The sequence below is a fragment of the Molothrus aeneus genome, chromosome 15, assembly GCF_037042795.1.
Source record: "Molothrus aeneus isolate 106 chromosome 15, BPBGC_Maene_1.0, whole genome shotgun sequence".
NCBI lineage: Eukaryota > Metazoa > Chordata > Aves > Passeriformes > Icteridae > Molothrus > Molothrus aeneus.
The window spans coordinates 14,023,303-14,050,177 of record NC_089660.1 but is presented as its reverse complement, the minus strand read 5'-3'; the positions used below and the strand labels follow the sequence as shown (position 1 = coordinate 14,050,177).

General features: G+C 40.9%; 1 protein-coding gene across 1 annotated transcript in view; it reads right to left on the bottom strand.

Moving 5' to 3' along the window:
• TENM2 (teneurin transmembrane protein 2) overlaps positions 1-26,875 on the bottom strand; it is a 619,525-nt gene that overhangs the window by 109,279 nt on the left and 483,371 nt on the right. Inside the window, exons 9-10 of the mRNA XM_066560474.1 lie at positions 17,738-17,851; positions 6,172-6,377 (exon numbers count right to left, since the gene is read on the bottom strand). Coding sequence (XP_066416571.1) covers positions 6,172-6,377; positions 17,738-17,851 — 320 coding nt within the window. The remainder of the gene's footprint in view (positions 1-6,171; positions 6,378-17,737; positions 17,852-26,875) is intronic.

Below are 26,875 nucleotides of genomic sequence, written 5' to 3'. Positions count from 1 at the left end.
GAGGAATAGCACAGACAGGAAATGTGTTTATCTAATGTGACTCATGACCAGATAAAAATACACTGCACAAGTTTTACATCACAGAGTAAAAGTTGCTTACCTGATGTTGTATGAGGAACAATCAGGGCAAGTGTGATACAAAAACCAGAGGAAGCATGGAAAGGAATAACACAAATAAGGGAATTGAACTTATATTAAGGAAAACAGAACTTCTGTTTGGATGGCTTCCAAAGAAGATAGAACATTGCATTAATCTTTGGAAAAGGGATCAAACAGAGCAAGTGATTATTTAGAACATAAGAGCGATGGCACCATTAATGGCATGAAACTAAAAAAAGAAAGAAAGAAATTTAAGATGAATGTTAGATAAGCTTCCCATCTATTAAGCTCAGTAAATAGCCTCCCAATGGAGATGCCACAATTAAGCAAGACTGGAAGAAATATTGGTTAGTCTACAACAGGGAATAACTCTGCATAACAAAGCAGCTGGGATAGCTGTCCTAATAGGCTTTTTTCTGTCATTAATGTCTGTGATTCTAGAGCTCTCAAGCTCAACTGAGTAGATCTCATAGTCCCTATCTAAGGGAAGCCCTTAAGAAACACCAAAAACAATCTATCTAATCTTTTGATAGCTGTATAACAAGTCCCCTATGAGAACACATCTTGTTTTAGACACATTTATCTGTGTAGGAGTAGGTAGAGATAAATAGACATGTCTAAAGAAAGATGCATGTGTTCAATAAAATACAGTAATAGTATGTGCTTGCTTGCCAGTAGCTTCATTACATTTCCCTCTGTTATCTCTAACACTTCCAGGCTGTGCCCACAACAGCTATGAGAAAACATCCACCTTCCCCTACTTTCAGTTTAAGCTGAAAACTGTAACCTTGCCTCCCAAATAGAATAAACATCCAGAGAAGGACACACACACTGTCTTGCACACTGTATTCCACTCAGGATCTATGAGCCCTAGTAAATTATTCACAATTTGTGATAAAATAATGAAGATTCTCCCTATTAGTGGAAGACAGACAAATTTAACACTCTAGCGTCATCACATCTACCCAAAACTGGGGTATAAAGCCTCACCTTTCTAGCTGAAAACCTCTTATGTACCAGCATTACAGAGCCCTGGTATGCTGAGCCTTACAACAAAGGGAAATGTCTGCCAGAACTATTGTCTTCCTGGTAAACTGTGGAAGTGACACCGACCTGCAGCCTTTCCACAAAGGAAATCCATGGCAGGGAGACATTTGAGCCCCAATCTACTAATGTTGAGAGCTGTCATCATAGTGAGTGCATTATGCACTCTACCTATGATTCTATGCTTTTAAATGAGGAACAAAGTAAGAGAAGTGGAATAAAAAGTTTCACTCAATATCAGATTGCCATCCACTTGAGCCTTTTTCCACATATGATTTCAATGGGAAAAGGTAAATCAGATAAATTAGTAAAATTCAGGCAAAGCATGCCAGAGATGTAGAGAATTCTGGCATGCCAGGAACTTTCAGCATATGTGAGGTACCAAACACACATATATCTATCTCTGAAATCAATGGCATTTGAGAAGATTGCTAAAAGCCATTGTCTAACAGTCAGAGGTTAAGGACAGACTCATCACCTCCTTGGGAAATGTTATTACTTGGGCAACATCTTGGGGAAAAGAAATTGTGCTCTTCAGAACAATTGTTCAAAAAAGGGTCAACTGGGGAAGCAGCAATAAAAGCTGACATTTCTCACTGGCAACATGCTGTTCCTCTCTGCTTGTGCTGGCAGGTTCCTCTGCCTCCCCCTGTTTGATGCTGATTCTACCTCAAATAGCAGAGAAGGCTCAGCAGTTGGCCAGATCGAAGGGGAAGAGTTTTCAGCCTGAAGCTGCTTGAAGTAGTTTTAGCTGCAGAATCTCTTTTCATGATGATGGGGTGTGACCTAGTGAGAGCAGGTCCCTTGGCATGGTGATTTTAACTTTGGTACAGTTAGCAGTGGTATTGCCCCTCCTTTAATCAAACCAGGACAAATAGTTTAATGCCCAGGCAAAAGCAAAATGACTGAATCTGGATAACTCTGTGAATGCTGAAGTACTGGTGCAAAGTGATACAGAAAACAATATTACATTTTTATACCTCTTTGGATTTCTAAGGACTGAGGAAAAAAAAAAAAAAAAGAAAGAAGGAAGTTAATGTATGTGCTGCTGGTTCCCCAGGTATATTAATCTTAGTATGTCAGTAAGGACGAGGTATTTGTGCCCCAAAATTGAAAATCCCTGACTGGAGGGTCACCAAGATGACACTGGGAACTCATAAGCAGAGAAGATTCTTCACATGCTTGGCTGAATCACCATTTTGCTTTTCACGGCCCTGTTGATTTTCTGATTTACCACCCTTGCATGATTAATTACTTTTACATAACGTTGTGCTGAAGATATCACTCGTGCTTTAAACCTACTTATTGGCATATATGAATAGATTAGAAAACCCATCTAGGAAAAGGAGGCAAGTAATTTCATGATCATTAAAAAGCAACTGTGGAATGCTTAATCTAACACACACACAACTGCTAAGGAAGAGGCCACTAAATCACATGAATTAGGGAATGGACATGTCAAACCAAATTAAATCATGGAAGTAATTTGGAAGTTTCACTGACTTTTGGCTTTTTTGTTTTCTTTTTTTATGATCCTTTATAGTTTATGGCTTCATACTGAAAGTCACAAAAATGGCTAAAACAGCTCAGGAACAACATGCAGCAGAAATCCCAAATGACTACATCAGAGTTCAATTTTGCAGCAGGGAGTACTTACTATGATTAAAGCCCAATATAAGCAAGTGACTTGCCAGCCTACATTGCTAAACAAATTCCAAATTCACTCTCTAGGTGAGTTTGTTTATTTTTACTACCCAGCATACTGAAATCCTACTGCTTACTTTTATTTACAAACCTAAAATCTCATGCTAAGTTCTTTCTGAGCAATTTGTTTTTATAATTTCTTCATTCAGGGCTTTCTACCCTCTGATGCATTTTATTAATGGGCTAATAAAGGCTTTTTTTTTCTGGTAACTATGGGGAGTCAGCAGAACAGTTTGGGAACTTCACACCTATGGCTGTGACTCCAGCACTGCACAAAGCCACCAAGCCCAGCCACACACAGAGGAAAGGAACCACCTGTGACCACTGTGGAGCTGAGGGAGCTCGCAGGGCTCAGGACTGGAAATGCAGAGAGCTGCCATAATCTTCAGGGATTAAAACAATTTGCATACCTCCACAAAATGCCTAGGAGTTTTTGAGATTAGGAATTGAAAAGAATGATCTCCTAGAGCTCTTGTCTCAATGAGGGATGCATATTCAACAGGAGAAGGGGAGCACGCCTGGGGTGGCGGCCAGCATTCGCCTTTATGCCAAAGCCCTGTAGGATCTAAGCAGCCAGGAAAACATATGGCAGGGAAACTTGTTTGCAAAGTGCTCTAAAATTAGTTCTTCGTAAAATCCAGTTGGTAATTATTCATTAAAGCACAGCCACGAAACATCTGACACCCACGATGGCAGCCAACCAAGCGGTTTGCTCCCACATTTGGATGTGCCACAATCCAGCCAGTTCAGGCCAGCCCCACCACGCAACTCTGAGGTGCTCCGAGCACCTAAAAGTGTCTGAGCACCTGCTAAAAAACCAAGGGAATGCTGATGCTCCCCTGCTCTCCAAGTATTTTTTCAAATAAAGCCATTTCCTGGTCTGAATGAGAAGAGTTTTCATTTTGACATGAAACACTTGTAAGTATAAGCCACGCTGCTGGAAATGAAAACAATACAGCCCCACACATTGCCTTCTCCAGACATTGCAGGGAAGCTCCTCTCAGGTTACCTCATTTCATGCATCATTTGGAATGTGCTACCAGCATGAAGCAACACCACAATCGCTGTAAACTCTGCAGAGTCACTTCATGCATTATTTGATATTTACAGTTCGTTTTCTATACATTATCAATTCTATTAATATGACTCTCTTTTGCTAAATTCCTATTGATCATTCAAGCCTGCAATGTGCATTTTGTTATTTCTGCATAGCACTACACAGGTTGGAGGGATTTTGCCCAAAAGCACTGCATTCCTGTTTGTACTCTGCTTGCCACTCAAAACTGCATTTCTGCCTCTCCTCAGAGCTCCACTCCCCATGCACACGGCACACAGGCTGCATCCAGACAAGTTTACAGCTACATCAGTTTGACTGACTAAACCAGGCACTTGGAATATTTGCTAAACAGTAATACTGAGAAGGTTAAATCTCAGCAGGGCTCTCAGACAGGAACTGCATCTTGTTGTCTCAGGTTAATCATGTACCTAATTTGCTGATTATTGACTTGTTCCCACAAAGGATTTTACTCGGCTTGACATATGAGCACTGATCAGTGATGAACTGTCAAGCTGTTCACTGCTTTAGAGCTCATGTCCCTAACCTACAGAAACAAGGATTTTAAATTTCAATTTTAAAATATCGTCTGGTGTCAACTTCAGACTGTTTTCATTCATACAAAAGTATTGTGCTCCTTTCTGTCAGAACAAGGCTTCCTTTCACTAACTCAGGTCTGTAACAGCTTGCATTTCTTATTCTAAAATAATTTCTCTTGGTAGCAGCTTGACTGAATTTTGATTGCTGGGCAAAACTGCCATGTAACCTCCTGCTGTAGCACCCAGACCCTGCCTGAATGTGGGAAGTTTATGCTGGCTCATATTGCAGATTCAGACCAGATCTATATTAGTTTATACACAGTGTGTTTCATTAACCCCACTTATGAAGAGGTTCAGATCTTCCTCTGAAGACAGGAAAGCTGGTACCCTGAGGAGGAATTCAGCTCAACAGGAAAACACAGATGATATTTCTCATTATTTAATTTAACAGAAAGGTCACAAAATTTCTATTCTATTCATGTGAGGTGGAGTGAAGGGAGAAAACTCTGCCTGATCACAGCCTTCTCAGATGAGAACATCTAATGAAACCTAGAACAAATACATCTGATCATACAGCAAAATAAAGTTCATCCTGAATTAAAAGAAAATATTTTGTACTACAGCTACTTCCAATTGGATTTCTTGTAAAAGATGCAGGCATACCTCCCTCACGTCTTAGTCAAAAAATTAAAATTAACGTGTATTTATAGCAAACTTTGATGATTGCTTCAGAGCTTTGGTTGCCCTAAGTAATTTTCATGTAATGATTTACACTTTTGTTTGTTTTCCTCAAATAAACTCCCATTTTATTCATGATGGAATAGGGGAAGTGAGCTCTAAAATTCTGAATTAAACGAGACATGCGGGATGAATTATGCCATGACCTCACTGGAACAGATGAAGATCCACAGACAGAATTTCACCCTCAAGACAGCATATTGAATGAAGCCTTACAGCCAAAATCAAAACATTCTTAAGAAAGGCTCCCACCCTGGAACACATTCTCTGAAGATGTATTTTTTGCGTTGTCTGGATGGCTGGAAATGACTGAAAATCAGTCAGCAGCCCTCAGCAATTTCCCAATTTTTTCAGTCTTTGTATCAAATTTCAGGACACTGTATGCTAACATGGAAAACTGACCACGTCCTCCCCTCCTTGGGCTGTGCACTGCTGATCCTGATTTCTTACCACTCAAACACACCCATTCAGTAACTCACAGAACACTGGAAAACAGCTTACTGCAGAAAGCTGATGAATTTTGCACAGCCAAAGCTCCTTCTGCACAAATTCTTAGAAGCAGAGGTAATAAACCCAAATCAACCTCCTCACTCCTTTACTCCCAAGTTTAATCAAAGATTTTGGTCCTCAAATCATCAGTTTTGTCTCATAGATAACTGGATAGTTTTACCCCAGTTTGTGCCAAGATTATACCAGAGAATTAAAACCTCATCTGAATGGCAAAGACATAATTTATTTTATAAATGTATTGCTGAAGCATTATTCTTTTATAATAATATATAAATGTATTGCTGAAGCATAATTTATTTTATAAATGCATTGCTGAACAACCTAAAAATGTTAAGATGAGAGTGGTTCAGTCAAATATGACAAATGAAGGAATTCAGGAAATCCCTAAACTTGAATTCTGTAAACTCCAACATAAACCTAACAAAGATGACCCAAGTTTTGCATTTTGACATTCAAAGCCAACAACACACATTGATAAAGTACCTGGGCATGTGATGGTGGGAGTCCTCTTCTTATATAAACACCAAAAAGAGCATCCTTCCCTAAGGATATGTTGAACTTCAGGAACTGTGGCTGGCTGATATGGATCTGAGACCTCCAAAAAACGCCGGGGGGCACCTCCTGGGTGACCCTGTGGCCAACTTCTGTTTCTCCACTATCTATGCTGCTATTCCTAGTGACCCATGGTCCTATAAAACAAAGCAAATATAAATCAAATGAGAGAACTGGTTTAAATACACGCAGTTTTATTCAATCAAGATTAACATCTGTGGTAGTGACACCTCTTAAATCAAATGGTAACTTTCTTATTCTGATGCAATCTGCCTGCTGTTTCAATCAGTATGTAAGAATTTGGCCCTTCTATTTAAAGCAAAAACTCTGCAAACCTTTTTTTTCCCCATAGAGCATCAGCAATCTTCTCATACCTCAAACCCTTTAATTCTGTGATTGCTCCTCACTGATCAAACAGCAACAGCAGAGTCAATTAAACACATGTGAATCTCTCTGTGCTCTTTTCAGTTGCATCTTGTACACAACTGGGGTATAAAAAATTGCCAGAAAGGTGAACTGAAGGGTAACTTCAATCTAAATGAGCTGATTGCAAATTTTTATTACTACTGTTTTCTTCACTGAAGTAGTCCAATAGACTTTAGGTCACAGAATAGAGAGTTGACAGAAGAAATGAAATGCTCACAAAAGGGTTTAGAGGACAATGTCTGTACTCTAACATGCATCTTCTCCTTGAAACAGAGTTAGCACAGCTCAGTGCAATGCCTTTGAAGCTCTCTCTGCCTGAAGCAGGGTCTATCTACAAGTCTTCTTCCCTTGTGCTCTGGTTAGTTAAAATCCATCATTTGTTGGTTTTCTAGCATGCATTATTGAAGACAAGATACAAGGCCTTTCTGGTTGAGTGCTCTGGCTTCCAGCCCATGAAATAGTCAACTCTTAAAATGTGGTGCAAATCCCTTCTGTTCTCAACTGAACAGGTTCTGAGGCTACACATATTTTAAACATGGAGTGCAGAACATGGAGTTAGAAGTGTTTTTAAGCTACAATTCACAGCAATGCTTGGTTTTGTGTTCTGTATTCTCAAACAACATGGTGAGAAATCCATTTAAAAATTCTTACAAAGACACTATAATAAATCAGACAACCACAGAAAATATCTGTTGACAATCACAGAAATTTAAAGGTATCACTAACACCACTATTACCATAGACTGGATGGTAGTGATGGTAGTGAGATGGTACCCCTGATAAAACCTGACAGCATTTGTAAAAAGTGTTCACTTCATTGGGGTTTTTCTGTTTACTTCATGAGGATTTTTCTGCTATGGTGTAATGCTATTTTCAATAAAGGGCAAGTTACTCTTGAAATACATTCCAGAACTGTATCAATGTAATGGGATGGCACAGAACAACAACATATAATTCCATCAGGTAAGTACGTAACAGCTTTTCTGTCTTGACTATCTTTAATTGAGAGAGCAGCAAAAGCACGGTTTCAATTATAGATTCTAAATTATCTATGTTAGCAGCACTTACACTTGTACATAATGAAACAGATACTATGTTGGCAGTGTTTTGAAATGGTAAAAGAATGCTCTGAATACCAACTGCTCTACAGTTTTTCAAAACTTGTTTATTTTTTCATTTTCTATGTTAATGGGTCTACAATAACATGACTGAAAGAGAAAGAGAAAGCAGGAGAAGCTGCAACAAGAGGCTGAAAAGGAAGGAAAAATGGCTGAGTGTCCAGCAATGTGCCCTTAGAGCCACAGAGAACAACCAGATCCAAACACATCCTGCTTCATGGAAACTACAGGATTTCATTTCTAATGGATTACTGCAACAGAGGATATCTCAAGGTCCCTATCTAAATGAAGGCAGGCACCACCTCACTAGAATTTAAATTAGTTCTTACCCACCTACATGGAGAGGAAAACCAGGGGCAGAGAACACACCAAAAATCACCTGTGGCATGTTATACTATCACTGGCAGAGCTGGGAAGTCAGCAAAAGACTGCAGGCACCTTCACCTCCTTTGAGGATATTACATTTATTTCACAATTCCAACATATGGTAATAAATGATGAATATTTTTTCAATATTAAAAAGGAGGCTGTAAATAATTTCCTTGGAAGCATTCTTTAATGAACATCAACTGTATCTAATCTGAAAAAGGCTCCTTGACACACTCTAAAGAACATTCTTCTTCAGGAGCAAGATATCATGGCCAACCAGTCAAAGAAAAAGCTATTTCCAGGAATTATTGTTATTATTATCCAGTGCAGCAAATGTACAGAGGCCAAAATAGTCTCTGTTGGCAGTTATAGTTTCACTGGCTATTAAAGAAACTCCAAAACTGTCAATGGCTTTTGCTAATTATGCATATATTCTCTAGAATTGTAACTTTGTAAATAAATTTAATTCTAATGAAAATAAAGTTTTAGTATTTCTGGATAAATTTAGCCTCAGTTTCCTTTGGATATCCAAAATTCTGCTTTGTATTTCTCTGTGGAAAAGAGCATTTTTCAGGACTCAAGGATCCTCAAATATATCAATTAAGCTAAAATAATAAAATTTCAGCCATGGGGAAAACCAGAGTTACACTCATACTACTTCAGCATGCAAAGGTAAAAAAATATATTGGATGTCAGACTTTCCTCCAAAAAATTACTAGAAGACAATTCCTTTGAATTTCTCATCAGAATGTTGAAGTTATCATGGTGAAATAAAAATTGGTAAAAACTGCAGATAAGACAATTGAATTTGTAGTTACTACTGAGCCCAGAGACTTGATTCAGGTTTACCTAACACTGAAATGATTCTGTTCAGTTTGATACTGTCCTTGGAAGCATCTCCCCACAGATACACTTTTATTTTGGTCTACAACACAAATGACCTGGTTTCTAGTTCTCCAAACCACTCCTCCTGGAACATCTTAGGAAAATTTCCCTGGGAAGGGAATTGTGACAGGGGTTCACCCCAGCAGAGGACTTTAAGAGCACGTTAGATGATCAACTCTCAGAAGTGATCAAGATATATTTAACCTGCAGCAGAGAATGGGGCAGATGGGTGACTCTTTTCAGTCTGTATTTCTGTAGTGCCTCAGAATATTTCAGAATGCTCTATACCCAGCCTGTGCCACATCTGCAAGGAACAGCTGCTGCCTCACCTCTGGCATGCTGAAAGGATCCTTTCCTTTTGCTTTTAAGAATTTAAATCATGGCTTCCTGTTTTTATGGAGCTACATTACAATGCTGTAATAACAAAATTTAGGAATGCTTGAAGTTATACTAAAATCTAGGTTTCATATTTGCAAGCTTAGCTAACAAATTATAAAGTCTTAAGTCCCACAAGATATCAATAAACTCTAAAGATTACGTATTATTGAATCATGCTCTCATAAATTCCTGCTGAATTATCCTTGTTGGTATGAGACACAAAACCAGTGACAGCACCTTGGTTCTGCTCCTTGCTCTGATACTGTCAATGCACCTGGGTTGGTCATGATCTTGCTGCTCTCAGATGCCTACTTGTAAAACAGAATTGTTAACAATGACAGAATTATTAACAGTTCTCACCTTGAGGATGAGGAAGGCAGAGCAATAATGTAAGGCAGAGTAAATATAAATATTACAGGAGGTGTCTCAGTACTGGCCTCTTCATATTCCTTCCTCCCAGGATATAAATACAGAGAGGAATGCAAAGTAGATATGAACACTGACTCTACCTCAGTTAATAGGCTAAGGTTGAAATTTTTTTTAAATCTGAAAAGCAGACCATCATCCTAACTTTGGTACTTGCAATGCCTTTTTCTGCACTAACAGCTTCCCTGGCAAAGCCTGTCACTAGAGACTCAAGCTTTTTTATAGCTCCCTTCAGTCCTCACCTCCTAATGCAGAGAATGTATCTTGCTACCTGACTCACTCCCCTCCAGCTATTTTTAGAAGCTTTTCCATTTGATGGACCATTGCAGATCACATTCAAAGAGCATCAACTGCATTTAAGTGAAGGTACAGATGTGACAAACTGACAAATCTGTGAAGAAAGACCAACCCAAACTACTCATACTGCTGTGAACAAATGAATCCCAAGATCATTCTCTCTGTTGTGGGCGACTGTTGTGAAGTTCTATGTTTATCTCATAACCCCATAGATACTTGATTTTTTTTTTCCCCTGTCATTTTCTCTCTATAAACATCTACAAAAGAGTTTTAAAAGCATACTTCTTCATCTTACCCAGGGGAGCCATTTCAATCACTCAGTCAAACATATATTCATCAACTAAATAACACTTATTCATTTAAACTGCTGTTTTATTTACCCAGCTGAATTACTATTTTGGCATATACATTTGAAAAGACTGTTTTTAGCATTCAAGTGTATTTGCCTTTGAAGCTATCAGACAGGCAATCCATGACAAGAGCAATGCAAACTCCCCCTGCTAAGCTGTCAGCAGGTCTCATCTGTGAGTTGGAGGTCAGATTCAAGGTGGCAGTGGATGGGACATGCCCAGTCAGCCTTTAATTTAACTGATGTCAAGCAGTGTCAGCCATGCAGGCAGAGCTGTATTTACACTGCAACCAGATATACCTGATTATTTATAACTACAGTATCCTACACTGTAGCTAAAATTAAAAATAAAAATGAAATCTGGCTACCAGCAGTGTCACACTACAGACATCACATTTAAACAGCAATTAACTCCAGTGCTGTGGCTGTGCGCCTCTATCATGGGGATGACTGCAAATTGCATCTTGATGGCACTCTTGAAAAATATCTGGCAGAATAACCATTCCAGAGGATCTGAAATGAACTACCAAGATAATGTGGACAACCTCAAATTAAATACAAGGAATAAATATCACCAGGGTTGGTTAAATTCTCTTTACCTTCTTCTCCTGTAATTCTCTATTTTTTATAAATCGCTGCTACAGATATAGCTTATCTTTTTATCTAGCTTATTTTTCTGCTGTTCTTTTTATATAGCCAGGGATTTTCACAGATGACTTGGAATTCTGAAGAAATTTATGGTACAGCTGTGTAAAGGAAACCATTCAATATAAAAATAGACTCCACTGACTTTTTGCCAAAAGAGACCGTGTGAGAATTACTATGGTTCTGCACGATAGTTTAACTTTTTTCCTTAAGTAAATTTGCTACTTATATGGCCAGACATGTCTTATTGTTCCAGTAAGGCAAATAAAATGAAGTAGAAAATGCCTTTTCCATACAAATATCTTCAGTGGAAAAAACAGTGCTATGCACTGTTACCATACTGACAACTCCCTGTATGAACTTACACTTCAAATTATCTACTATCACCTAAGTGCCCTAGGACTCAGGTGAGAACAGATTATCTCTGGAATGTGTACAATAGATTGACTGCTACTGCAAAACAAATTCCCTCAGCTGCAATGAGCTAAAAAGCCAGGCAATGAGAGTTTGTCTGCAGGAGCTGCTGTGGCACATTTGAACTTCAGGTACATTGAAGATGCTGAGGTGCCAATGGGCTCTGTTTTGGGAAGGAGGAGGAAGGAAGCTTCTGAGTGTATGAGCTTTCAGAAGTCCAGAAAACCAGCTTCTGGTACAAAACCAAAACCTCAGTTTGTCTAGTCAGCATCCTAAATTTCTATTGTGACAAGAGGAAAGAAAATCTTCAAAGGCAGTGTCTGCACAAAACCTCTGGCTCAGCTGCAGCCAATCAATGGGCAGGGAAATGAAGCAGTTCGCTTTTACTAAAATACAACACACCTGATACATCTAAAAATTTAGGCACATCTTCACATTCATGTGAGCATGGCTTCAGAAGAGACACTGCTTTTGGAATCAAAAGCAAATTATAACCAAAATTAAATTAAGATCTGTTGGTACACTGCATTTCTCAAAGAGTAAATACACACTAGTATGGATTTCTAAATCAGGACAACAGTCATCTCTGATTGTTCATCTCTTTGGTGCCTGAGTGAGAACTGAGGACTTCTAAATTGGAACCTTGGACACAGCATTAAGTTGTTGTCATCTTATTGCAGGGGTTCCATACTGCTGTCTCCTTATCACAAAAGTTCCAAACCTTCTTGGTGTTTCTCGTGGGCAGCTCCTCAGAGCACTGACTCTTTCCTCTTCACAAAGCAGCCACTGACTCCAGTTCCCCTCTCACCCAGCCCCCCCACTCTTTTATAGCATCTTCTGCTCATTGCTTACAGCTGTGGCCTGTTAAAGTCAGGCCTGTTCCTAATCTTTGATAATTGGCCCAGCTGCAACTCCTTAGGGGTGAGATTACTTTCTACACCATCTTTATTTTCTTATATTCCATCCTGCTACATTTACCAAACTTCATCACCTAACTTTGAACAGAGCAACTCATGCTATCACCATTAACACACCCAAAAATCTAAAACTCCTCTTCTGTTGAATTTAGCCAAATCCTTTGCTTTTCTGAGATAGCCCTTAAGTCTGCTGTATTTTTAGAAGACCACATCTGCTAGCCTTCATAGCCTCCATCTTAACAGTTCTGCTTGCTAACGTGTTAATTAAGATCTACATTACATTAGCCACATAAATACTTAATAAGATTAATCCACCTGGAAAATGATGGCTTGTCTTGATTACACTGAAGGAAGGTAAGAGAAGTGACATTTAAAACACACTGACTGTTATTACATTCTGATCGTCTGTTTCAAAGCGTCTGACAGGAAATAGCAGGAACCGGGAGATTCATGTTGTTTACATTGTTAATGAGGGGTGAGTTTATCTTTTACAAGGCGACAGAGAGTTCCCTGCAGCTGCTGCTGAGTCCTTGCACCGTGTGCTGGGTGGGTTTCAGCAGGAGCACAGTCGGGGGTAGCACTGCTGCCTCGGGCACTGAGTCAGGAGCTGCTCTGTTGGCATCTGAAGCCCAGCTCATCCCTCTGGCAGGATGGCAGATCCTCCCATTTCAGAATTTTGTCACTCCTTTAGCTTTGCCTGTGTGCTGCATTGCTAATAAAATATCTTAACTATTAGAAAACAATTTGTGTGCAACCCAAAATGTGACTCGCAGCTGCAGCATCTGGCAGAGCTCTCAGCATCATTTGGAGAGAGCTGAGACAACCTGTACAGCTCCACAACGACTGCTGAGCTCAGCTTCCCACATCCATCCAAGGACAATTTCTGCTACATCAGTAGAAATCTGGTTTTCCTCTCTCTCAGCTCAAGCAAGTGAGATGGTGCCAAATTTAACAGCTAATTAAACTTTCTTCGTTTCATTATTGACATTATATTTGCAATTCTGAATTTGATATCTGGAAACAAGTATTTTTCATGACACTTCAGTACTTTAATATTTAATAACTGCAATATTTTTGAAAAAAGTCTGAAATCCACATACACTTGGTAGACTTTGTGAAATACCTCAAACTGAGCATGAGCTTGGATCAGGTTGGTTCATCCAAAGAGATGCAAACCCTGGATTATGTGAGTATCAAAACACAAATTCATATCAACTTTTTCCAACTAGTCAGTGCATTCATTGTGCCTAAAGTGATCTTTCCACAATTGTCCACAATTACTTTTGGTGTCTTTTAAAATGGGAGGTTCTAGAATCAGAGATCACAATCTCTTGCTGTGTTTTTCAGCTTTCTAGAGCATTACTATAGGAAACAATCAAGATAAAAAGTACTAAGTCATTTTTGAATTACTATAAAATTTGCTAAATTTGTGAGCACATCAAAGACAATATGTCCTAAACAAAAAAAGTTGACACCAAAGCATTCTTTATATGGATTTTCAGCTGGGGTTAGTGTAGGTGTATTCTGTCAAATAGAAAGGAAACAGCACATGGTCACAGATTTTATGGAAATGTGTGTCTAGCCCACCACATAATTTTAAATCTAGAAAACTTTTGGCATAGATGAATAGAATTTAGATACAGATAAATCCCATAAGGTCATCTATTTCACTGCTTTTTGAAGAAGCAATTATTCCCAAACATGTCTCTTTTCTTTTCTCCCACTTTCCCCCTTAATTCAGATTTATTACACCCAAATTCTAACGTTATCCTTATGCAATATAAGAGCTAAATGGGCTTTACTCTCAGAAAGTTTTTTAATGTCATAATAATCTATCTCATCCCCATAGAAATGCCAAGGCAGTATCAATTTTTGAGGTTTTATGCACTATGAAGGGTTACTGCCTTATGATCTGTATTAGGAAGGGAATTTTTGTCTTCTAATTTAAATCCCTACTTGAACACAACTTTCACAGCATGGTGGACTTCACTTGCAGTTTTAAAGCAGCACTGGGGATTTTTCTGCCCATTGCACTTGCCTCCTCCTTTCAGACATACCCACTATTAGTGAGATGTAGTGTGTAATTACAAAAAACCTGAAACTGTGTTATCTTAATAGTGAATTTTGTTTCCATTCAGATAGGAAAATGCAGTAATAAAGTAATTTACATTCCCCTTAAATTGCAGTTTTATTATTTCCTACCAGAATTTAGTCTCTTAATAAGGAACAGGCAGATCAAATTGAATACCTGCTTTTTTTTTTTTTCTCCTTTCAAATTGCTCTACTTTAAAATGCTTTGCTTGCTGAGTAGGCACAGCTTGTGTTTAAGTGGCCCTTCTCAGAGTAGGGGTTAAAGGTTTCTTTGGGAGACCCGTGTTTTGAAAAGAATGGCTTCATCCTGAGTTGTGTCAATTATAGAAAGGTCACTCTCCACAGCCAGAGCCCTGAAATGGTTGTTGTGTTAAAAGCTGTCAGAGGCTTTCCTAAAAACTGCTGGGATAGCAATTTTAACTTGGACATAAAAAGAAAGGTGAGGTAGAAAAACTTTTCACCTTTCCCTGCTCTAGGAATTTGTCTTCTCGAAATTCCTTGTGTTCACCCAAACCTGTCATTCATTTTATTCCACTGTGGCAGATTACTTGCCTAAATATTGTTCTTCCTCCTTCCCCCACCTTATCAGCATTTCAGCAACCTTCTACAAAATGTCAGAAGAACAAGTAAACTTTTCCAACGTGCTCTGAGGAAAGCTAACTGCAGCAGTTTAAGACATAACCAGCAGTTCTGTCTCCTTGTCTCCTCTACAGGAGGTTACCACTCCCAAAACAGCATCTCAGCCTCTTCAAATGTGCAAAGCTAATTAGAGTGGGGCTGGGATAAACTGCCAGAATTTGCACTGAAGTGCCCCAGGCAGGTGAGCCCATTCCAATTCTGCAGTCCTGCTGCTCTATATTTGCACAGAGATGGCAACAAAAAGCTGCAGGGAGGGAATTGGGAAAGGTGTTAAAGCCCTGCAGTTGTCTGCTAAATGACCATAATTGCCGACCTGAGCTCTTCAGGTTCCTGCCCAAAACCACAGAGTCTCTCACCTGTGCCCAACCTGGAGGCAGTTCAGCAGCAATGAAAACATTCTGCCTTGCACTCAGGGATGTGCTGCTCATGCACTTTGACCTACAGCCAGTCAGAGATGAAAGCCAAACCAATGAACACTTGTCTAAAAATTTTCAGGTTTTTGGCACTATCAGGATGTAGGATTTCATGAGAAGGAGGAAGTAAAAACTAGATCCACAGTGGAAAACATGGAGAAGCTGAGGTGCAGCAGCATTTATGGAAAAAAAGAAGCAAATCCATTAAATGATCAAGCTCATAAAAGAACAATTCAGTTTCCTTTCCCAAGCCTATTTTAACTGATTGTTTTCCCAATTCAAGTATCCTGTGTCAGCATTTGCTTCCAACACTTGCTTTGGCAATTACCAAGTTTCACATGAGACACAGGTCCTGAGTGCAAGGCAGTGCTCAGCCTCTGAACAGAATTCTTCAGCTGACAAAAATCAAGTGCTCAGACTTCTCCTGTTCCAGTCATGCCATCCACCATCCCAGCCCACTAAAGCGTGGGAGGTGCTTTGTCTGATTGTAACATTCTGTTCTGCCTTCTCCCCATAATTTTTATAATAACCAGAGAAGACCTTACTGTGATGTAGCAAAGAAAACCTCTGAACCTCACCAGTAAAAAACATTCCATTTAAATTATTAAAATCCTTTTTGTGACATGTAACTTCTCTGTGTTTTTAACACAGGTTTTCTTAGTTTAATAAAGTGTTTCTGGTTCTAGGTTTTACTTATTTTTTCTTTCACCTGCCATGTCTCTGTCATCCTCCTCTGGAACACAGTTTTTCTTTAAGACAAAAAAAACCTATTTGTTGTCTAATTTCTCACATTAATATCACAGGACAGACCATTTACCATGGGTCAAATTCTGCTGTCCTTGGTGTTTGCTATTAGAATTCACTGAGAAAGAAGAACCAGGGATGTGGTCCTGGCTGCAAGCCAGTTCTTGAATTCTCTCAAGCAGTACAATGCTTGCTTCTACTAAAGCTTTTCACAGAATCCCAGAACAGATCAGGTTGGAAAGGATCACAGTAGGTCAATGTGGTCCAGCCCCCGTGCTCCAGAAGGGTCATCCTAGAGCACAGGGCACAGGATTGTGTCCTGAATGTTCTGGAATATCCCCAGTGAGGGAGATTGGGCCAGTATGATCCAGTGCTTGGTCCCTGCACAGGAGTTCTGCCTCATGGTCACGTGGAGCTTCCTGAGCATCAGTTCCTGCCCGCTGCCTCCTGTTCTGCTGGCAGGAACCACTGGGAAGAGCCTGGTCCATGCTCTGAGCCCTACGTGCAGATATTTACACAATCAATGAGCTCCCTCTCAGTCACCACCTCTGCAAGCTGAACAGCCCCAGCTCCCTCAGCCTCCTCTTTCTTTGGGATCCCTAAGCTACGCCTGGAAAAAGAGCACAGTAGCCAGTAAACACAGCACATTTGTGAGAGCACTTCCCCAGTGTCCTCGGCAGCACAACTTTACTGGTGATAGACCAGAACCTGCAGGATTTAGTGTGAGCATGGGGCGTGCTGAGAGCCACGGGAGGGAGACGATGGGTGGCATTTTGGGGTGGTTTGGCAGCGCTTTGGGGCAATCTCTGGGGGTTTGGTGGTGTTTTGGGGCTGTTGGCCAGCATTTTGGGGAGGATTGTAGGGGTCTGGCAGCATTTTGGGGTGGTTTGGCGGGGTTTTGGGGCACTTTGTGGCGGTTCAGGTGGCATTCTGGGGCACTTCGTGGCAGTTCAGCTGGGGGTTTGGGGCACTGTGGTGGTTCAGGTTTTGGGGCAGTTCGGGTGGCGTTTTGGGTGGTTTGAGGCAGTTTAGCTGGGGTTTTGGGGCAGTTTATGGCCGTTCAGCTGGGGTTTGGGGCAGTTCAGCCTGGTGTTTGGGGCAGTTTGTAGCAGTTCAGCTGGTGTTTGGGGTGGTTCGTGGCTGTTTGGGTGGGATTTGGGGTGGTTTGTGGTGATTCAGCTGGGGTTTGGGGCAGTTCAGCTGGGGTTTTGGGGCAGTTCAGCTGGGGTTTGGGGCTGTTCGTGGCGGTTCAGCTGGGGCAGTTTGCGGCAGTTCGGTGGCGTGTTGGGGCAGTTTATGGCAGCTCAGCTGAGGTTCGGGGCAGTTTGTGGCCGTCCGACCGGGCCGGGCCGGGCCGGTTCGTGAGGGGGCGCGGCGCAGACCCACCTCTGCCGGCAGGGGGCGCGGGCGGGCCGTCGTCGCCGGGCGGGCGCAGGCCGTTGCTGAAGGTCGGCGGCTCGGCCGGCTGCAGCTGCCAGTTGAGGCCCAGCAGGTGCATGGCTGCGGACACAGGGACAGACAGCGGTCAGCGCGGACACAGGGACACAGACAGCGGACACAGGGACACACACAGCGGTCAGCGCGGCCGCGGACACCCGAGCGCCCCGCGGGAACACCACCCCGTGCCACTCGGCTCGCAGAGATGGGGATGTGCTAAAAGAACCGGCAGGAGCGGCAAAAAACCACCCCCTTCCCCCCATAGTAAATAAACAAAAGCGATCCCTGGTGATTCACGCGCATCTGTGTGGCACTGAAATACAAAAGCAAAATGCTCACAGCTCTGGGCAGAGCCGGCCGTGTTCCCCACTCCCACAGTGTGCGGGACACATCTCGGGAAACAAAGCACTTGCTGCAAGTACCAGCTCAGAGTTTAAATTATAGGTGGTAATTTATATGTTGATTATAAAATTGGCTTTAGCCCTCTGTAAAGTAGTGACTTGGTAATGCAATTATTCTGTGTTTAGTACAACTTATTTAAATCAATACATTAGGATAATAGAATCACAGAATGGTTTGGGCTGAAAGGAACCTGCAAGATCATCCAGCTCCAATTCCCTGCCTTGGGCAGGGACACCTTCCACTGTCCCAGGTTGCTCCAAGCCTTGTCCAACCTCACCTTGAACACTTCCAGAGCTGGGGCATCCCCAGTTCATCTGGGCAACCTGTGCCAGGGCCTTACCACCCTCACAGGGATGAATTTCTTCCCAACACCCAACCTGCCCCTACTCTCTTTCACTGCGGAGCCATTATAGAGCCTCTATCTTCATTTTGTAGATCGAGCTTCCCTGACCAAGGCAGGGCTGTGCCAATCCTTTCACCTCGCAGATTTTTGACCCCACTGCCCCAAGCCCTGCACAGCCCCGGGCAGGGAAGGCTTGCCTGCTCACAGCCACGGGCTCTCCAGCCATCCCTGTGCCAGGGACAGGTCCGTGTGTCCGTGTCAGAGGCTGTGCAGCTGCACCTGCAACTCGAGCTGAGCAGCGGGAGGGAGGCCAAGCACGCCCTGCACAAGTGCCTGAGTTATAGGCACTGTGGCAGGGCTAATTGAATAAGTCCTGTGCATAATGCATGAGACTTGACAGGTCTGAATCATTCAGCCAGTGGATTTATGTGCATCTTCACCTTGTATAAACACAGCTACCGGCATACTCTCATCACATTATCCCTGTGGCACTCTCAGTACAGTAGAGCAGTGATGAGGGATAAAGCCCACCAAGCTGCTGCTTTCCTTTTCTTTGCATCTTTCTGCCTACACAGGATGTATGTAAACCTATATACCACAGAGAACAGTGTTTCCAGTTATGTCAAAAGGTGTTTGAGAGGATTCACTGTCAATTTGGAGGCAGGAAAAAAAAAATATTATGGACACCCTTAGAATTGTTCTCTTCTGCAGTGTCAGATCCACACGAGATTATCAGATATTTTGCATCCAATTCAAAGTGATTATAGTGGTTACAAATGGCCCAGCAGTGGCCACACACTCTGTTCAAAGACTAAATCTTAGCAATAGGAGAGACAAAACACTTGTCACAGAAACTGCCATTTACAGTGCTGGAGCCACCACTCAGATAACCTCAGAATCCATTTAGATGTGAGTGATTCACATGTGCATTCTGAAGCCCCAAGAAAACAAAAAGCATCCCCCACCACCCCCAGAATCCATCTAGCCCAAGCCCTGGAAATCTCTCAGCACGCAATCTATGCAGAGTTTAACCTCTGTATTTTTGACAAAAGCAGCAGGGGAGCAAGACATCTTTCCTAACACCATCTTCCCCTGGACATCCTATGGCTAATGTCTAAGCAGGTATCTAAGAATAGTAACTAAAATCAGGAGACCTTTTCTGTGAAGAGGGCAGCTGCCAGATTTCATATTCATGCTGAATTTGCAAGTTTTGTTTCTATTATGTCAAAATAGCTCACAAAAACAAACAAAAAATACCTTAAAACCCGTGGTATGTTAAATACCATGAACCTGAAAAGGATGTTTTGCAAATAAACTGCTCAAATTTATCTCTACAGAATGGTTAAGAATCCTTGGAAAATATAAAAGAAATTTATGTGGGATCAAATGATTTATTCACTCACAACTTGTCTTACCAAAACAAACATTTCAAAAGGCTTTTTCAGTATAATCTCAAGCAACCAAATGTTTTTTCCCTTAAGGATGGCAAATGAAACTGAAAAATTATTCACAAGCCTCAAACCCTGCCCAAGTGCAGCTTATCCCCACTGCCCCACTGAGCAGAGGCAGCTGTGCTGGGGCTGGGACAGCAGAGAACAGCTCAGGATGTGTTTGTGCTCTCAGCAATTCCCACTCCCTGCACAGGCACCAGATTCTGCTGGACCAGCCCCGAAAGCCAAGAGTGCATAAAGATTAAGTGAATTTCAAAGCCCCACAATGCAAACAAGTCACAGAGGAGAATCAGACTTTTGTGTTTTATACTCTCAGTGTGTCTATTCAAAGTTGCCTTTTTTATTTTATTGTGAGCATAACCATAAATGTAGGTCACTTGCAGAGATGAAAGCCTGCTGCTTCAAGTGTGAACCAGCCCTTACAACAGAGAGATAAAAAAATCACAACTAATAGTCTGTCCAAGAAAATTATAGTTGCTACTTTATAATTACCAGGTAAATTCAGACAGGGAATTATAAAAGATCTTATTAACATGGTATTAAAAAATACCTGTGATCCATCTGCTTCCAAGCACACCATGGTTTCATTAATAACTGTGTTTTAATCACGGATGCACGTTAGGTAGGAGCAATTAGAGCTCCTTCCTAACGGGGCAGGGATTTGCAGGTCTGCTCCATCCCTGGTGGAGGCTGAGAATCTCCTGCACAGCTCCCACACCCATGAGGTGATCTGCAAACTTCCACTAAGACAGCTGCAGTCACAAACACGAGGAACGTTCCCCTTCCACCAGGAATGAGTGGAGAAAAGTGTGTCAGGGGCCTGAGGGGAAAACTCTGTGTCTGCATTGCACTGAGCAGAGCTGAGCAGGGGAAACAAGGGGAAACCTTCTCTCTGCTGCTTCACAACACTGTGAGATGGCAAATTTATATGATTAACCTTTCCTTCTGTTAATCAAACAAAATGCCTCCAGCAAAGGAATAAGTAGAAGCCCGTTTAATTAGAAATGTGGGGATCCACGCAGAAGTTGAGTGCATGTGTCTCAGAGGAGAAATTTGGGCTAGTCAATTTGTGCCTGTTTGCTGGTTTTTCTGCTTTTCTTTTCTAGTTTGAAACTGACTTTGGTTTTTTTTTTTTCCCAATAGCAATTTGTGTATCAACAAATTATATTTTGCAGAGCACTTACAGGTATTAATTTTGTGTGTTTGCTTTCCTCTCCCTCAACATTTAAGCATATTTTCAAAGTTCTTCTCTATTATGCTTGATTTTCAAACACTAAGCTTGTCAGAATTTATAGGGTTCATTTAACACTAATATCTAGTAATTCAGGATAGTGTATTTATATTCTTTAAGACTTGAGAATTCAGGAACAAGAAATTTTGAAGAAAAACCTTTGAGGTTTAAATAAAAAATAATAATCATCCTCTCACTCGCACTCTAGCACCATACACATAGAGAGAGCAAAAGCACCTGGAAGCTAAACCTGCATGCCCAGCAAGAACAAAAGCAGAGACCTGGCTCATCACTCCAGGTGGCAGAGCTGCCAAGGATCAGTCTAAGACTTACATAAGATAGAGGTTGCTAGAGTGAATCACATATTATTTTAAGAAGTCCCAAAAAGTACACAGATCCACAGGAAATTGATAAAACTAACATGCAAATTATCTTGAGATTCTCTAAACTCAGTGGTGTCCTCACATTCCTCTTTCTTTTGCCTTCTCTCATTTTGGCCATGAACCCACTGCCCACTGCAGTCAGAGTTTTGTCTGAAGGACAATGGTTCCCAAGCTCAGGAAGCTCTCTGTCTTTATGCTCTTGTCACTCTTGACCTTGTACTTCTCAAAGGAGAGAGCTCTGGTGTCTTTGGGAGCTGGAGATCTCCCTGTAGTGCAGCTCAGTGTCTGCAATAGGCAGAGCACAATGAGGATTTTCACTTAGCCCTTTCCTTGATTTCTTAAAGGGAGAAATATGCAGACTAATGATTCATCATCTCCCCCATTCCTACTGCATCCTCCCAGTTAGGGTCTGTAAAATACACACTGCTTCCTTGTTGGAAAATTCAGTATTCCCTAAGCAACTCAAAAAGATGGGAAGATTATACAATTGAAGAGAATTAAAGATGTTTCCATACTTTAATTTCCAACTATCATGCTTATTAACCCCTGAATTATCATCATCCACAATGAACCCATCAGTCATGGCTTTGTCAGGATATATCCAGTGTCTGTCTGGAGCAGGACAACCTCTTTTCATATGAACAAGAGATCATTCCATTATATCACAAACAACATGAACAAGCATACTCTAAAAGCCCATTTTCTGTTTGAAGGCCATTGTGTTATAGGAGCAGAAATGTTCAGAGTTTCCTTTCCATCCACTCATGAGGTGAATGATGATGCAACTCTTGTTATTTATTATGTAGTTTTCGGCAACATCTAATTAATTTCCAAGCCAGGTCTAATGAATCACAGACATGACGAAACAAAAGGTACCTAATAAATCTTGGCATAATGGTAATTTCATAGCATCTATATTCAAAGACCTATTTGCACATCTATTTTTTATTTCCTATGATTTGAACATTGTTTTAATTCACTACAATGTTTGTATGAAGCAAAGGATATCTAGTATTTTGCACTTCTGGGTGCATATAGTTGGGTATCCAAACAACCTGAAAAGAATAGATGTATTCCCCCAAAAAATTGAAAAATAATTAAACATTATTGCATGCTTACTTGTATTAAATCTTACTAAGATGAGAGTCATGGTCCTTTACTAGTTACTACTTCTTGATCCTGCAGGAGAACTTAAGGAATACCAGAAATTGATCTTACTGATCTCAATTATTATTCACAAAATAACAGTTACTTAAAAGATTAGAAACATAGTAATTTAAAGTTTTATTATTCCTCTGGAGAAAGAGGTTCAAGTTCAACCCCAGTCACAAGCGAAACGAGTGCATTAGGCCTATTCCCCAGTGATTACTTGCCCCCATTACAGAATGAATGCACAATCCATCACAGCTGACAAGCTCTCCTCAAGAGATGCCCGAGACAGGAATAGCAGGGGGCTGAAAGTCAGGAAAGAGCAATGGGGGAACTGTATGGGGAAAACTTGCACAGTGCTGCCAGCTCTCCACTCGCTTCTGACCAGAGCTTTCAGAGCTCTGCTGAGGAGCACGGGCTCTCGGTTGCTGTGACAAGAGAAGTAAGAAGCCTTTCCCAGCTCCTCCTATCTGAAGAGGTTGAAAGACAGTTCCCAAACACACAAATGACAGAATTTGCTGAACTAAATCTCAGTTGAGATCCATGGTAAGGTACCTTGCAAATGTACCTTACAATGAACAGGCACTGAACAGAGGACAGGGGGACAGGGAGGCTCTGTTGGATGGGCAGCACTGCACATGTTCCTTTTGGGGACAGCCTGCAAAAGTCTTCTCCCACAAAAACTGGACCTGGCATCACGTATGCCAGACAAGGATTTCAATAAATCACAGAAGATTTAAAGAGGCTGGCACCACCCTCTGCTCAATAGTTATGTTGGCCAGCCTTCAGCCATGTTTACAGCAGGAGCAGTACAAGCCCTGTCAGGATGAAGCTGGGATGGGATAGGAGTCCTTGACAAGGGCTGAGGAAGGTGTGTCAAAGAAAGCTCACAATTATATTCAGGCCCTTTCATATTCTGATATTGGCAGAAAGGGACAGTGTCTCCAGGAGCTCTAACCTGCAATCTACCTGTTAAACATATATTAAAGTGCTTGAAATATCATTATCAAAGAACATGAGTCTAGCTGCTTAAAAGGAGCAGTCTTAAAATAAACAACATGAGCAAGTAGCACCTCTCCTTGCTAGAGGAACAATGACGTCTCTCCTGAAATTCAGAAGTGTCAGAACTTTCTATTCTTCCTTGAATACCTCATGTGACTGTGACAAGAGTGCCAGAGCTCTCCTGAGGGTATCCAAGAGATGTCACAAAAATTGATCACATTCCCACGCCTTTCTCTAAAACAAAACAAAAGCCACATGGCTTGCTGGGTGGACATCTGCCACTTTTGTCATATTATCTACAGGAATGTCTAAAGTACTACTTTATAAACTACAAACCTATCATAGCTATGATAGAATTCCAAATGGAAAACAGGCCATGCAGGGAAGGGGGCACAGTCTGCTGCTGATAATGCATTATTCAAGAAGAGACCTGACCGAGAACTGCACAAGGACATAAAATAACTGAGCAACTGGGCCAGAAATTGGCAGATGAAATTCAAACATGTAAAATAAAAGTATGCTGGAGAGGAGTAATTTTAACTCCACTTGCAAAATAATGAATTCTGAGCTGACTAATATCAAAGGATCAAGAAAAATGTAAATATGATAAACAATAATAATAATAATAAATAAGGAAAATGTAAAATAATTACTTCTGAGCTGACTAATATAAAATATCAAGGAAAATTTTGGGCTAGATCATAATCTCGAGTAAGCCAAACATCGAAACGTTATGGGAAGAGTAAACAAAGCAGGGAATATTGGTATGCTACCACCTCTCCTCTCAGAAAAGACCTAGAATGAGCAGAGGTTGGAGAATGAGTAGGGCAAAGTTCATACACGATTAGTCCTTCTTACAAGCCAACCATTTTTGGGTGCTGGGCACGAATGGATAACTTGACTTACATCTAACCCAACACAGCTGCTGCTGCACATACACAACACTCTGGAGTGTATCCAGCAGTCCCAGTGTTTCTGGAAGTGTTTGATACAAGTTGATGCTGCATCATCAATGCCTACCTATCCACCAGGCCTGGCAATCTAGGGAGTGTTTAGTAGGACTTGGCACAGGTAAGCCCTGGGATTTTCATGCCACAAAGCATTTCCTAGAAGCAGCACGATTTTAGGCAGAGAATGCAGTACATAAATGGCAATTGCTGATATGCCACAACTTTTGTGCAGGTGTCACAGCCCAGTGTAGCTGTTCATCAGGACAATGGGAAATACTCTAATTAATAGCACAGCAGAGTCAGTTATAATTATGAGAGATGCATTTTCAAAATATTTTGTTGGAGATCTCAGGGCCACAGCAGATAAGGATTTAACTTTTACAAGGTTGACAGCAGAGATCAAAGATCAGCTAAAAAAAATGCATCATTCTTTGGACTACCAGTACTTAGGGTATTTATGAACCTGTGTTTTAATATTAATGACTTATAATCCTACAGAGCTCATATAAAACATTTGGATGCATTCTTGATTATATTGCCTCTTCTACTTGTGACCACTCAATTGTTTGTAGGCAAGGTTAAAGTAGCATTTCAAAAACAGACGATTTGATGTAAATTTATTACTTATTTTGTGGAATATATGCAAAAAGTCCTGCTTATTGACTGTGACCATTGAAATTCAACAACAAATAGATGGCTTACTTTCAAGGTCATTCATTCTCAGCAATTCATCTTAATCGTCAGTATGCTATTTGCTATGCACTACGTTTTTGTAATAAATCTAAATTAAAAGTTCATTTGGGAACTCCATATAAAGCATTATCAAAATCCACAACTTCAATTACAGAATTTACAGATACCACTATTTTCATTAAAACAACAGGCTTGCCTGTATTGCACCTAAAAAGCACAATAAAGAACCATTTTGCTGTGTTATTTATCCTGCCCATAACATTGAACAAGGCCTCTCACTTCTCAGAGTCACTTTTTGCAGTTTGCAATGCTGAAAATGGAAAATTCCATTAACTATAATGGCACTGCTGTGTATTTTTATATCTTGTTGCATGTTTTTTTTCCCCACTTCTCTATCAATTGAATTAAGCTTATATTGTTAGCCATGTACAAGCTTCTTTAGGTTACCCAGCCACAGGTTTATACTTTTGTTAATTGTGCCTGACATCTGCAATAGTTTTTTACTTAAAAAAAACAACAACAACAGCAGCACTATTTTGTAACTTTTGAAACAGAAAGCGTATTTTCTGGTTTCAGGAGGAAAGCTGTGAGGATTGTTCATAAAAAATCAGTGTAAGGGACCTCGGGCTGCCATTCCCTCTGGCCTCCTCACTGCTGCAGGGAGAACCCAGCTCTGGGCTTCTCTCACCCAGAGCATTCCTATAAACACAGACACGGGAAATGGGAATTCCAGCAGCCAAATTTCTGGGACATGAGCCAAGGGAAGGGAGGCAGACCCTCAGCTTAGGACAGTCCTTGCTGTGGAAGGGGGATGAGCTCAGTATCAGCTGCGCTCCCTCTGCTCACCAGGGAAATGCAGGAACCATTGGAAAACACGAGGGAAAGCAGAGCTGACTTGACACTATCTTAAACAGAAGAAAGAAATCCTTGAGCATAATTTCACCCTCAGCATGTAAACTCTTGTAGACAATAAACTGTTTAGAACAAGAAGTTTGCTCTAAAGCATCCAGGCCAAGAAATGTTTTATAGAATCACCAGAAAGGATCTATGAGTGAGTGTATTGTTGTCAGCAGCAGGAAAACTTCTGCTAGGAATTAATTGCTTTCTTTTGAATAAATGTTATTTAAGGTTTAAAAGGAGATGGAAGAAGGGCTATAAGATGCTTCACTGTCACTGCATTCACACAGAAGAAATAGGGGGACCCAAAAAAAGTTTGGGTATTCTTTTTCAAATTGATCACCCCCCTCCAAGCTGACTGATTTATTTCCCTGTGCATGTCAATAAACTGAATGGAATGGATTTTCAAAGCACAGCATGGAAGATATACCCACAAATCCCATTAGGAGTAATGTGATTTGTGTGCTTATCTGCCATGCAATGCTTTGAAAGTTCATTCCTCTATTTCCATCTTCAGTTTTTCTACTTCCAAAAATAGTTGAAAAGCTTACACACACTTGCAGCTCCTTTGGGGGCAGGGAGAAAT